Source organism: Aythya fuligula, chromosome 26 (assembly GCF_009819795.1).
Source record: "Aythya fuligula isolate bAytFul2 chromosome 26, bAytFul2.pri, whole genome shotgun sequence".
In the NCBI taxonomy this organism is placed as follows: Eukaryota; Metazoa; Chordata; class Aves; order Anseriformes; family Anatidae; genus Aythya; species Aythya fuligula.
Window position 1 is genome coordinate 3,683,608 of NC_045584.1, and position 12,752 is coordinate 3,696,359.

At 45.5% G+C, this 12,752-nt stretch overlaps 1 protein-coding gene across 1 annotated transcript; it reads left to right on the forward strand.

Moving 5' to 3' along the window:
- Positions 1-1,460: 1,460 nt before the first annotated feature.
- On the forward strand, positions 1,461-11,764 carry LOC116499256 (ceramide synthase 4-like). The gene is made up of 10 exons (XM_032203936.1): positions 1,461-1,627; positions 4,286-4,403; positions 5,325-5,443; positions 5,942-5,999; positions 6,481-6,531; positions 7,298-7,390; positions 7,952-8,080; positions 8,365-8,471; positions 10,889-11,033; positions 11,687-11,764. The coding sequence occupies exons 1-10, from the start codon at positions 1,461-1,463 to the stop codon at positions 11,762-11,764; spliced, it is 1,065 nt and encodes a 354-aa protein (XP_032059827.1).
- The last annotated feature ends 988 nt before the right edge of the window (positions 11,765-12,752 follow it).

Consider the following 12,752-nt stretch of genomic DNA (forward strand, 5'->3'; position numbering starts at 1 on the left):
ACAGGAAACATGGGCAATGTGCATCCACCATGTTTTTATCATTCAGACATATGCCCAAGGGAACCTTTACTTGGATGACTACACTTTGAACACCATTGCTTTTCTCATTTGCACGTGTACAACAGACACAGTGCCTGCAGGTAAGGGCGTCCCTAAGAAACAGCAAGGCATTGTTCAAAAAGCCAAAGTCATGTCTAAACACGGGAAGTGGAAAGGACCTGTAACTTTGGTAGATTAATCTGAACAGGCAGTAAAGCAGGCCAAGAAATATATTGAGAAACAACTTAAAAGGCAATGACAATCTCTGAAAAACACTGGAAAGACTGTAGGAATCATAAGATTATCAAAGCTGAGACAAGATCAGGCTAGAAAAAGAAAAAGAAAAAATAAAAATAAAAAAAGAATAAAAAGTGCTGCCTGCGACTTCCCTGCTTAGAAGCAGAGGGGAGCCAATATCAGATGTCTTCTTGCTGAGGATGTGTCTCTAGAGGATTCGTCCAAAACTGATGGGTGAGAAGATGTTATATAGCAAAGTAACTGAGTAACAGCAAGCCTTCCAGCTTGGGTGGTATTTGCTCAAGTGTCAAGAGGAAACTTACACAAGAAAAAGTTAAACCAGGCATTGTGGAGTGCCATTTTGTTGTTGTTGTTGTTGTTGTTGTTGTTTCAAATCATCTTGTTGTCCAAAATTTAGGGAGGTCCCAAGTGGGAATGTGAGGAGCTTCTGACATCTGTAGCTTGACACCTGTACGGGTCAGATTGGTTAAAATATCATGAGTAATGGAATTATAGGAAACATGTATGAACATAACATTATGGGAAAAAATCCTCCTGGTTCGTGTATGAGGAGATTATGTCTTTACTGGAGTTATCCCAAAGTGTCAGTGAACACAGGCACAGGAGAAAACCTATTGATAGTGCTTGGCTTTGCAGAGGCATTTGGAAAGATCTCTCACCAGAGATTTAATGAAATCCACCCCAGGTTACCATGAGAGACCAACAAATTTTTTGCAATTATGAATTGTTAGAGAAGCCCCATAAATGGGGAGCTGATTAATAGGTGAGAGCTTTGCAGCCTGGGAAGGAAAAGGTTGGTACGAAGAGGGGGTGAGATAGATGCCCCTGCTGTTATTGTCACTAGGAAGGGACTTCAGCTGTCTATGCACTGAAGTATAATTGAAGACAGCCACCTCCTTGACACCCACTGAATGACTTTCTTGTACTAGGACATCTTACTCCACCTCTAAGCTCATGGGCAGGTCAGAACAAGTGATGCTATTTCAACTAGTTTAAAGTCGTAGTCATGGATTGGAGTGAAAGGTGTGGAGTGTGAGTGACGAGCTGTGGGGCTGGGTGTCCCGGAGCGCTGGAGTCCTGGCTTAGGAGTGAATTTTACGTCTCAGCTGTACTTGTTTTTTGAATCCCTGAGCCTCTGCTGTGCTCCCACAATCTAGACCAGGATGGGACTGTTAGAGGAGTTCTGGCACCACAAGTACTGGCTACCACCTGGAGCTACCTGGGAAGACATGAAGGAGTCTGCTGACGTTCACTACCCAAAGCCTCAGGACCTCTTGCTCTGCATCCCTGGTGCCCTGATCCTGATCATTGTCCGATACATCTTTGAAAGGTGAGTGCAGCAAATCCAGCCTCTTCTGTGCTGTCATCTGTGTCTTGAAGGGTTGCTCTGGACTTCTCCTTACCCACCTCCTAACCACTACAAAGGGGACAGGGAATTCTCCCCAGGAATACTGAAGCTTTCTGCTTTTTGTGGTTTATGGCATTTGTATGTCAGCAATTTGCCCTGCCATCTCTCATTCCCATACCCGTAACATAACCTGTACTACCGGGAGTGAAAAGACAAGTCACTCAGCTGCACCTCAGCTGTGTGGGGGAATTCACCCTGGAGAGACAGATTTGGGCTCTTGAGAGACCAGCTGGGAGCATGCAGCACAGGATAAGGAATTTGCTGGGTACATCAGGGTTGGGAGACCCCAGATGAGCCAGGCTTCAGCCTGGTCTTAGAGGGTACTCCCAAAGATGCTGCATGAGTCCCCAACTTCAGCATAGAGGAAGGAGAGGGCAGCCATGGCTCCTGCAGCTTCTTGTAGGACCACCCTGTTCACACCACTCCTTCCCCTCAGCCAGTTCTGCCCTCCTCGCTCCTCCTGGCACCAGGGGTCCCCAGTTCATGTACTACAATGCCCTAGCTATGGGCATTCACACCTACCCAGCTGAGGGAAATGGTACTCCCAAAGGGGACCCTGCAAACTGACAGGCATCTCCTTGGAACCTACGTGTGGGAACAATCTAGGTCCACATGGCTGAGCGCAGGAGATGGATCTAGATTGGGCTTTGGGCCATGTTCAGTGAGACTGACATGTGGAGAGGTCCAGCCCTCACCCAGAGGAAATCAAGGGGTTATCAGTTAAAGCAGGGCAGGTGCTGACACGGGCAGGCCTGACAAGATGCTGCCAGCCAGGCAGAACAGGACAATGGTGTGTGTGAAGCAGGAAGGCTGTGCTCAGCAAACCTGCCCTCAGCTGGAGCATGGGCCTTCTCCTGTGGCCCAGAGAAGCTGGGGGAGCTGGGGAAGCACTGTCCCACCTCTCTGGAGAACTGGCTTTTGGCTGCTGTGTTCAGCTTTGTGAGAAGCTCTGGCAAAAGAGGCTGTAGGAAGAGCCAGAGAAACACAAAGCAGTCAGACCCCAAGGAAAGCTCTGTCCTGGGGATTATCAAAACATCTCTCCACTACCTGCAGGCCTGCAATGGCTTAGCAAATCCCATGTATTCGTGGGTCTCAAGAAGCTTGAAGTCTGGCCAATGGCCAGCACTGCACTCCCAAACAGGGTCTCACTTCCAGGTTAACTCCATATGTGGAGTGTCTTAAGAGCTATAAGGAAAGACAATGAGAGCGTAGCAACCCCCTCCCTCCCCCGCCTGGGTATCAAGTCAATTATTATTATAATTAATTATTGCTTACTGTTATTAATTGTAGTATTATAGAATCATAGTATCGTAGAATCATAGTATCATAGAATTATTTAGGTTGGAAAAGATCCTGAAGATCATCAAGTCCAACCATCCATCTAACTGCCAAATCCACCACTAAACGTTGCCCCCAAGCGCCATGTCCCCATATCTCTTAAATATGTCCAGCGATGGCAACTCCACCACCTCCATGGGCAGCCAGTTCCAATGCTTAACCACACTTTCAGTGAAGCAATTCTTCCTGATACCAATCTAAACCTCCCCTGGTGCAACCTTAGACCATTTCCTCATGTCCTATCATTTGTCACCTGAGAAAACAGACTGGCATGCACCTCACAGCAACCTCCTTTTGGGGAGTTGTAGAAAGCCACGAGGTCTCTCCTCAGCCTCCTCTGCTCCAGACTAAACAACTGCAATTCCCTCAGCTTCTCCTCATATGTCTTGTTTTCTAGTCAGCTTCACTGCTCTTCTCTAAATGCATTCCAGCAACTCAATATCTTGCTGTGAGGAGCCCAAAACCACGCACAGCACTCAAGGTGTGGGCTCACCAGTGCCAAGTACAGGGGGACAATCAGTTGCCTAGTCTTGCTGGCTACACTATTTCTGATGCAGACCATGATGCCCTTGGCCACCTGGGCACACTGCTGGCTCATGTTCAGCCAGCTGTCGACCAGCATCCTTGTCTGCCAAACACCTTTCCAGCCACTCTTCCCTCAGCCTATGGGACTGTGTGGGGTTCTTAAGGCCCAATTGCAACATCCAACATTTAGTCTTGTTGACTGCACATCCCAATAGGATGTGGCCCATCAGTCTAGACTATCCAGATGCCTCTTCAGAGCTTTCCTACCCTCATGATCAACACTCCCACCCACGTTGGTTTAATCTGCAGACTTACTGAGGGTGCACTCAATCCCCTCATCAAGATCATTGATTAAAATGTTAAACAAAACTGGCATCAATACTGATTATATTTGTTAGTGTTGTCTCCACTGCACATCCAGCATTCCTCAGCATTGCCTTGGTGCCATTGTGTCTCTCAAAGAAGAACACTGACCCAGTAGAGGCACTAGGCTTTGTATGTGCCCCTGAAGCAGTGCTGGACCCCTGGGGTTGGGTAGGTTTGCACCCAGTGGGGCTTTGGACTTCTCTGGCAGAGTGTGTGCAGCCAGAGCAGTGATGAACCCCTGGGGTCCATGCACAGGATACGGAGCTGGCACAATCTTGCTGTGGGCTGGCCCTAGCTCACAGTGAGGGTGCCTATGTTCTCTCCTGTCTGAACTTTCTTTTTCTCTTCTAGAACCGTAGCTCTACCCCTGGGCAGGAGGCTGGGTGTGAGCAACAAGCCGAGGCGCAAAGCTCAGCCCAATGCCACACTGGAGGACTTCTACAATCTGATTGGCAGGACCCCAAAGGAGGTGAGTGTCACTTGTGTCCCAAGAGCCCAGCTAATCAATACCTTCTTCCCCTACAGATACCCCAACCCAAGCACACCAGCCGCACAGGCATCACAGTTACTGCTAACCACCATGCTAGGGAAGAAGCAGATACTTCTGCACCTTCCAACATGTTGAAGAGCTACAATCTCGGCATCACCTGACTGACAGTTTATCAGATAGAGCAGATAGTGTGAGAGGTGCTGGCTTTCCTAATGAGCCATTTTGAGTAGCGCCTATAGATAGGACTCCTTTTTAGCAGAACTGCAAGTCTTCAGATCATTATTCACATTGTTGCATGTTCCAGGATTTTTAAAATAATTATTGACTTAAATAGGTATGAACCTTTGTCAACTTAATTCAAAAATGCTCATGAGCTCATCTCTACATTAGTTTTAATCACTGTTTATAAATCATAAGACTAGGTAGTTTTATTTGGACTTTATGCATAAAATAGAGCATGATGGAAATGGTGCTTTTGAGACTGAATACACGGTTGATCAAACAGCTGGATGTTTTATCTGACATTACTGAGTGATTCCTTATCACAAACCAAAACTTTTTTTAATCTTCATTTGTCATCTGTAGCTGATAATCATGTTAAAAGGTATTTAGGCTCTTACTGCAGATGTTGAATCCCATTGTGCATAGCTAGCAAAATTTAACCAGGGAGAGCCTGTGGTAAATTCTGAACCTGTATTTACATATTGCTGGATTGGAGTTTTAAAATGTCCAAAATGATTTGGGAGCTCACAACTGCAAATACAGCTGATCTATTTTTTTCCAAAGCAATGTGGTCTTCAGGGAAACACAAGCCCACAGGGCAGAGGTGGCCTCTTCCACCCACATGGGGGCAGAAAGCATCAGGAAGGCTAAGTCCTGTTTTCCTGACCTGTTTTCTAGGAGGACCTGATTTCTCTGGCCAAGCAAAATGACCTCCCAGTTAAAAAAGTGGAGACCTGGTTCCGGCACCGGCGGGCCCAGGACCGTCCCAGACTGATGAAGAAGTTCTGTGAGGCAAGGTAGGTGAGCCAGCTGAGGCTTTTGATCATGGAAACCTCCAACAAGGACTGCATGCCATAATGCTGGGAGAGGAACTTTTAAAATGGCCAAATTCCTTCTGACATCAGGAATTTGGGCACAACATGGACCACAGCAGAGCCTGGGTGGGCTGTAGATACCCCATTGCCTTAACAGCACATTTGTGCATGTGCATACATAGCTGAGGTACTGCAAATCTTTATCCAACCAATTAGGCTCTCCCATGGGCTCTGCAGCTGCTGGGAGAGCACCTGGAAAGACATGATACCACATTTGTTTGTCTGCACCTCATCCTTCTCCAGCTGTTTCTGGCCTGCAGCCATTGTGCCTAAATGTGTCAAGTTTAGCCACTTCCACACAGTTGGGTGCTGGATGCAGTGGCCTGGGCACAGCCTGGTGAGCTATCACAATTCTGGAGGAAGTTTTAATTGCCCGTGTTTTTGTTTGTTTGTTTGCTTGTTTTTCTTTTTCAATTTTAGCTGGAGATTTATATTCTATTTCACATCATTCTTCTCTGCGCTGGCTCTTCTGTATGATGTAAGTATGTCAGCTGGGAGACACTGTGACGCGACACCTTTCCAGAGTTCCTCATTCATGGAAAATAAGTCTGATGGTCCTCGGCCATTTCAAGGAACCCACTGACCATTTGTGGCCATGACTAGGGGTTAGACCATGGCTTCAGAACCAAATAAGGACAAATTTCAGGGATGTGGTATGGAAACATACCCAATCTAAATCCAGCAGAACAGCCCCCTTATCCAGGTGCAAACCTGGCTAGGTGTCAGTAATGTGACCATGGTTTTCTTCATCTGACCCACTGTGTATCAACACCCTCTGTGGAACATTCTGTACATTCACTGACAACTGCATTTTGCCAAGCACTTTCACAAAGTTCAAAGGCAGATTGGCTCTACCACAGGCACACTGACATCATGTGTTTACTTAATGGCAACGTGAAAGAGTACTTTATTATGTTATAATGGCTATGGGTTCTTACTGCTGCCTTCTCTTTGCACAGAAGCCTTGGTTTTGGGACCACACTGTCTGCTGGCTGAGCTTTCCACAGCAGGTGAGCTGCACGTATGTGGTATAATTCAGTTTGGAAGGGGGCTCAGGAGGTTTCTTGTCCAACCTCCTGCTCACAGCAGTCAGCTGTGAGCTCAGACGAGGTCACCAGGTCTTTTCCAGTCCAGTCCTTCAAGGATGGAAACTGCAGAACCTCTCTGGGCAACCTATTCCAGTGTGTGACTCACGTGATGTGTGACACTGTGTGACACTCATGATGAAAAAGCTTCTCATAATATTCACCTCCTGGCTCCAAGCATGCCCACTGTCTCTCATCCTCCCACCATGCACCATGTGAACAGCCTGACTGTCTCCTTGGCCAGCTTCTTGTAGGTGGTCCATATGAAAGAGCAGCAGGAGATTCTCTCTGCCCTGAACAGTCCCCTCAAAGAGTTTCTCTGTAATACAAGCCTGGCTGGAAGCTGCTCCATGTGTGCGGCCTTGAAAGGGACCTGGCAGTCAGGACATCCCCTGAACTCTTGAACAGGAAGAGAAATGAGAGATGAGAGGAGTCTGACCCGCCGTAGAGGGGAGATCTCAGCTCCTCTCAGTCCCTCTGAGAGAGTCTGGGGCTTGTCCTGGCTTTGGAGCAGGCTGCCAGCACACCAGCAAATGTTTCAGTCACAAAGGACAGGAAAATTTAGAAATGACCAAGCCCTGCTGACCTAGATGCAGTTTTCATGAATGCATTTTGCCTGGGAAAAGATTTGCCCTCTCCTGCTCCCTATGGCTAAGCAAGCGTGTCACGCTGCCTTTTGCTTGTGTTGCAGCCTCTCCTGCCTGCACTGGGCTGGTTCTACCTGTTGGAGCTCTCTTTCTACTGCTCACTGGTTGCCACCCTGCCTTTTGATGTGAAGAGGAAGGTGAGTGACAGCAGCACAGCAGCAACCCACTGGCTCGGTCAGTCTCCACCATGAGGCTCCCCCCTCCCACTGTCAGCACCCCAGGGACTCACGGAGCTCTGCCAGGCCTCAAGGCAGGCAAGGCCCCAGGCCACGTACACTCTCTTGTGTCCTACCTTTGCATCTCATGACAGTCCCTGTGACTGGCCAAGGGACACCAAGAGATGGTCACTAGGTGGACATGGTAGTGTGGCCCTTTCCTGCCTTGCTCCCAAGTGCAGCCTGAACCAGAGGACTCTGGTTCAGAGTATTGAGAGAGGAACTTTGTAAGGAAAGTTTAATTTATGGAAAATACAGAAAATCTGTCTTCTAGCACACTTGCACCTATGTGTACCTCACTGGTATTTATCTGCATTTCTGCATGTAAAGTTGTTCCTTTGTCTTGGCTTTATGCATAACACTAGAGAACCACAGAACAGTGGGGTGCACTACTGTTTGCCATGTCCTAGATGCAGCAGCATCTTTGAACAGGTGCTTCCAGGTCAAGCTCAATGACTGACACAACCTCTCTTCTCATACCAGGACTTCAAGGAACAGATCATCCACCACATCGCCACCATCACCCTGATCTTTGTCTCCTACTGTGCCAACCTTATACGGTTTGGGATGATAGTCATGCTGGTCCATGATGCTTCTGATTATATTTTAGAGGTGAGTTACCTTCGCCTAGAAATGCTCATCTATTCTCTTGTCTGTGAGTAGCGGTGGGAACTGTGCTGACCCACACAGGTGGGCCACATGTATGTTCTAGTGCTAGGGCATTTAGGAAGTATCAGATTTACTGTTCTTGGAGAAAAGTGAGTACACAGGGGTGGGACAATCTCCAACAAGTCCAGTAACCCTTGCAGGACATGGGAAATCCCTGAAGTCTTTCAGGAGAGTGGTAATAGAAGAACACAGCCACATGGTATAAATGGCAATATGTTTCTCTACAGCTGGCCAAGATGCTCCATTACATGAAATGGAAGCGGGTCTGTGAAGCAGTCTTTGTTGTTTTTGCTGTGGTGTTCATCAGTTCCCGGCTTGTCATTTTCCCGTTAATGTGAGTTACGTTTTAATGTTCTCTAACCATGGGTGTCATGGACTATTTGTACTTCAGGAGAGATGACCCTCCATGGTGAGGGCAGGAAAGGCAGGGAACAGGACACTACAGGTAAGCTCAAAGATGAATCCAGATAGAACTGAGGAACCCCAGAAAAAGCCAGGGTTTTTACATATAAATTAATGTGGAGTCACAGTCTCTGCCTCTCCATTTCCAGGCTCTCACTGTCTCCTAGGCAGGGACTGTCTCTCCTCTGGAGCTGTCTCTCTTGCTGGGATAAGATGTCTATATACAGCTACAGCAACTGACAATTCATGAGCTATCATAGCATTGGGAATTTTTTATGACTACCTTTCTCCATCCTTGTAAGGTCACACCCACCACAGTCTGAGGGTAATCCTTCATCTCCTCTAATCCTGCTCAAGACCTGGTGTGACTCTTCCATCAAGTAGGAAGTGGCCTCCTTCTGTTGCAAACACTGGTTCGTACAAGAGAAGGAAGGTACAAATTATGCTGGTTAGAATTTCCCAAGAATTTCTTCACAGACTAAGAAAGTCCTGCTTAAAGCATTATTAAGATAAAACTAATATAGGGGGAAAAAAAAAAAAAAAAAGTAGGAATTTATGGTGACCCTGCATCTATTTGAAATAAAACAGGACAGTGATGAGTTCAACCTCAGGATTCAGGAGGTCAGACACCGGACATGCTGGGAGTGTAAGAGCAGCATTATCTCCAGAAGTCACAGACACCAGTCTTGGAGAATGGTGTTTGCCTATACACATTTGACCACACTCCCAGCCTTTAACTATGCTGAAATTGTTCCCCCTTCTTTACCACTTCCAATTTGCCTAGAAAAGCTGATCTGACTTACCTTCCCACAAATTCATTCCACAATACATGCATTATATATAGTCTAAGGTTTCAGTTTTCTTCAAAAAACAAATGCTTTTCTTAGTATGCCTAAAAGGAGTGGGACATGTTACACATGCATAAGGACAAGTCTGCATAGGTGTCCTCTGTTCCTGCCTTGGCTCTGTACCAGCACTGACTATGCTGAGTTTTGAACATTGGTCCTGCTTCCCTTTAAGTCTGGATGCCTGTGAAGCTGACTTTGCATAACAAATCCCCAACTCTTTGGCAGTGAAACAGCTCCCTCAAAGGGAAAAGCAATAAAAGTTTGAGGCAACTTTCCTGAGAAGCTCAAATAACACTGATTTCAGTTGTCTACAAGAAGTCAAACAAATCCCAGTGACGTGCTGTATTGTAATGGAAGAACAAAGCAGATGGATGTTCAGGATCAGACCAAGGGTCCGTCAAGGGCAGACCCTGTTTCCAACAGCAGCAAGAAGCAGATGTTTAGGGAGGAGCATAAAGGCAGAGCAAACGGATGTTATATCCACCAAATGTTTCCCAGCTTGTAACATCTTAGATTTCATGTCAAAGATACTAGCAGAGGAGCGCACATGACAGTGTTTGTTATTTCTCTCCTGCACCAAATTCTGTTCTGTTCTGTCTGATTTCCACTTCCAAACCAGATATTTATAAACATTGATCAGATCCCCACTCAGTCTTCTCTTCTCAAGGCTGAACAGACCTAGGTCTCTCAGCCTTTCCTCACAGGGGAGATGCTTCAGGCCCCGTATCATCTTTGTGGCCCTCCACTGGACTCTTTCCAAGAGATCCCTGTCTTTTGTGCCGGGGAGCCCAGAACTGGACACAGTACTCCAAATATTTTCCTCCCAGTCTCTCTGACTACTACATTCACAGAAAAGCTTTTAAAGCCAGTATTAAAATGACAGTAAGTTGCCCTTGGCCTCACCCCATGACAGAGGCAGTGCTTTGACCTCCCAGTGCTGCCCATGAAGAGGGACCCGTGGAAGTGGGCTGGAGATTCTGCAGGTGAGGAGCATGACTTCTCGCAGAGAGAGCTTCATGTGAACAGAGGGTCTTGCAGGGAGGTTTGTGTCTGCATGGTCAAGCCTGTATGTATAAAAGCAATGCCTTGGGGTACAAAAATATGAACCCTGAATGCTCTGTGGAGGTCTTGGGAAGCCAAGTTCTGTCTCTGGCCCAGGGAGGACCACTGCCAGATGATGGCTTCCTGCTGCTTCTGGGAAAAATTGCAGATACACTTTGCAAACAGACCTATTTGCAAACACTATTGTATGGTTGGCAATTTTAATAGGTCTTCTCCAGGTCTTCTGGGACCTGGGATATGTTTTGTGAAAGATGGGTGAAGTCTTTTTCTGGGACAGAGCAAGAAGTCATTGAAGTGAAGCATGATTACACAGGCCTAGCACAGACTGGTTCTTCCCAGGGAACCCATGAGCCAACTATTTGCCCAGTAAGTCTTTTGACCCTTGTAATTGTGAAGACATGAAGACTAATTCATCTCTCCCTCTCTCTCTTTCCCCCAGCACATACTATTACTTTGTGACAAAATTTCAGATGTTCCTCCTAAGCTGTCTGATAAATGCTTTCCTGATGATCCTGCAGTTGCTGCACATTTTTTGGTCCTATCTAATCCTCCAGATGGTCTTTGGTGTCATCCTCCATGGTGCGGTATGAAAAATCTTTTTCTCCTCTGTGCCACCATTACTCATGAGCAAGCCTGAGATCCACAGTGATTCCTGCATGCCTGCAGGGGAGGGGTGGGAGAAGTGGGACTACTCAAAAAAAAAACAGTCCAAAAGCTTCTGAAGGCACATGGTGAGAGTTGTATTGATACCATTGTTTATGGGATGTCATTAAAATTCAGTTTTCAGTGCACAAGAAGTAGCCATGACTATCGCCTTCCCAAATAACCAACTGCCCTCAGCACAGGGCAGTAGTAGACTGAACAAATATATATTGACTTTCAGAGCTTCAGCAATACAAAAATAGAGAGGCATATATGCGGAATAACTATATGTAGAATTAACACTAAGTTATTTTCAGAAGGTCACATTACAAGATTATTATAAGGATCACCAAAAAAAAAAAAAAAAAAAACATTCAAAAGTCAGGAGAACACATAACAAACTCCACGTAGTTCAAGTCAATCTCCCAAATTCAGGGACAACCACACTGATTTCAAGGATATGATCTCAGCTATTGTTTTTATTTTACCTCTCAGGTTAACATGCCAGTGCTCTGAATGAAAGCAAAACCAGTCCCCTTTAATGTAGCAAGACATCAGATTTGCAGCTTATTTAAATCATCTTTCTCTCCTACAGAAAAGAAAAGATGCAAGAAGTGACACCGAGGAAAGTGACAGGAGTGAAGCAGAAGATCTGGCAAAGAGCAAAGAGTAACGTGGGGCTCATTGCAAAATACCAAAAGCCAGACAGACTCTCAAAGGCAGGAAGGCAGAACAGGCCTGAGGGAGAGGCCAGACAGGCTCACAGAACCCTTTGCAGCAGTATACCTGAGGCATCATCCAACATCTAGAAGAAAGAAAATTTCATCATAGAGTTTCCAGGCAACAAGTAACTTCAGGAGATGTTTTCTTCACCTCTCCTGTTGGGAACATCACTTTACTAACACTCTATCCAGAAAAAAAAATGTCAATCAGCCACACTCTCACTAAAAACAGGATAAGAGGGATTAAACAATCTGCTGAAGTAATAGCACTTAGCTGTGGTTATCTCAAAACCTTCCAAAAGGTTCATAAAATAATAAATTACAACTGCTGAACATTTATCTGAACCACAATTTCAGAATATGTTGGCAGTCAGTGCTAACCACCTTATGAAAAAAAGTTGCATGTAAAAAACACTTGTTTTAACTGCCAAATAAGCTTCTAGTTGTATAGTCCAAAACTGTCAGGTCTGGGGGCAAGGATAGACCATTTCCACACATAAAGCCTGGCCAAGTGAGACAAGCTGTGTTTGCTGCGTGAATTATACAAAATAGCTCATGCATCTAAAAGGTTTTGCTAAATGAATGTGTACTTAGTGAAAATGGTCATAAAATTGAAAGCAACTGAAATTCTTCTGAAGGCACACTTTTCTACTAGTCTAAATGGAAACTTTCCATAGGGATGTATTAATGTTGTTGAGGTTTCATTTTTAAAATCTGAAAATAAGTATTACAATGCAAACATTTTAATGGGATATTTTAAGGGTTTTCTCTATTTTGGATGACTCTTCACTTTTTAATATATTGTATCTGATATCATTTTCAGAATTTATAGTATAACATTGGATTTAAAGTTTATGTAGAAATGAATTATTACACCTAAACAAGCCCGTTTTACCTTGATTTTGCATGATGCAGATTTTTTTATCATCATTTTTTGAA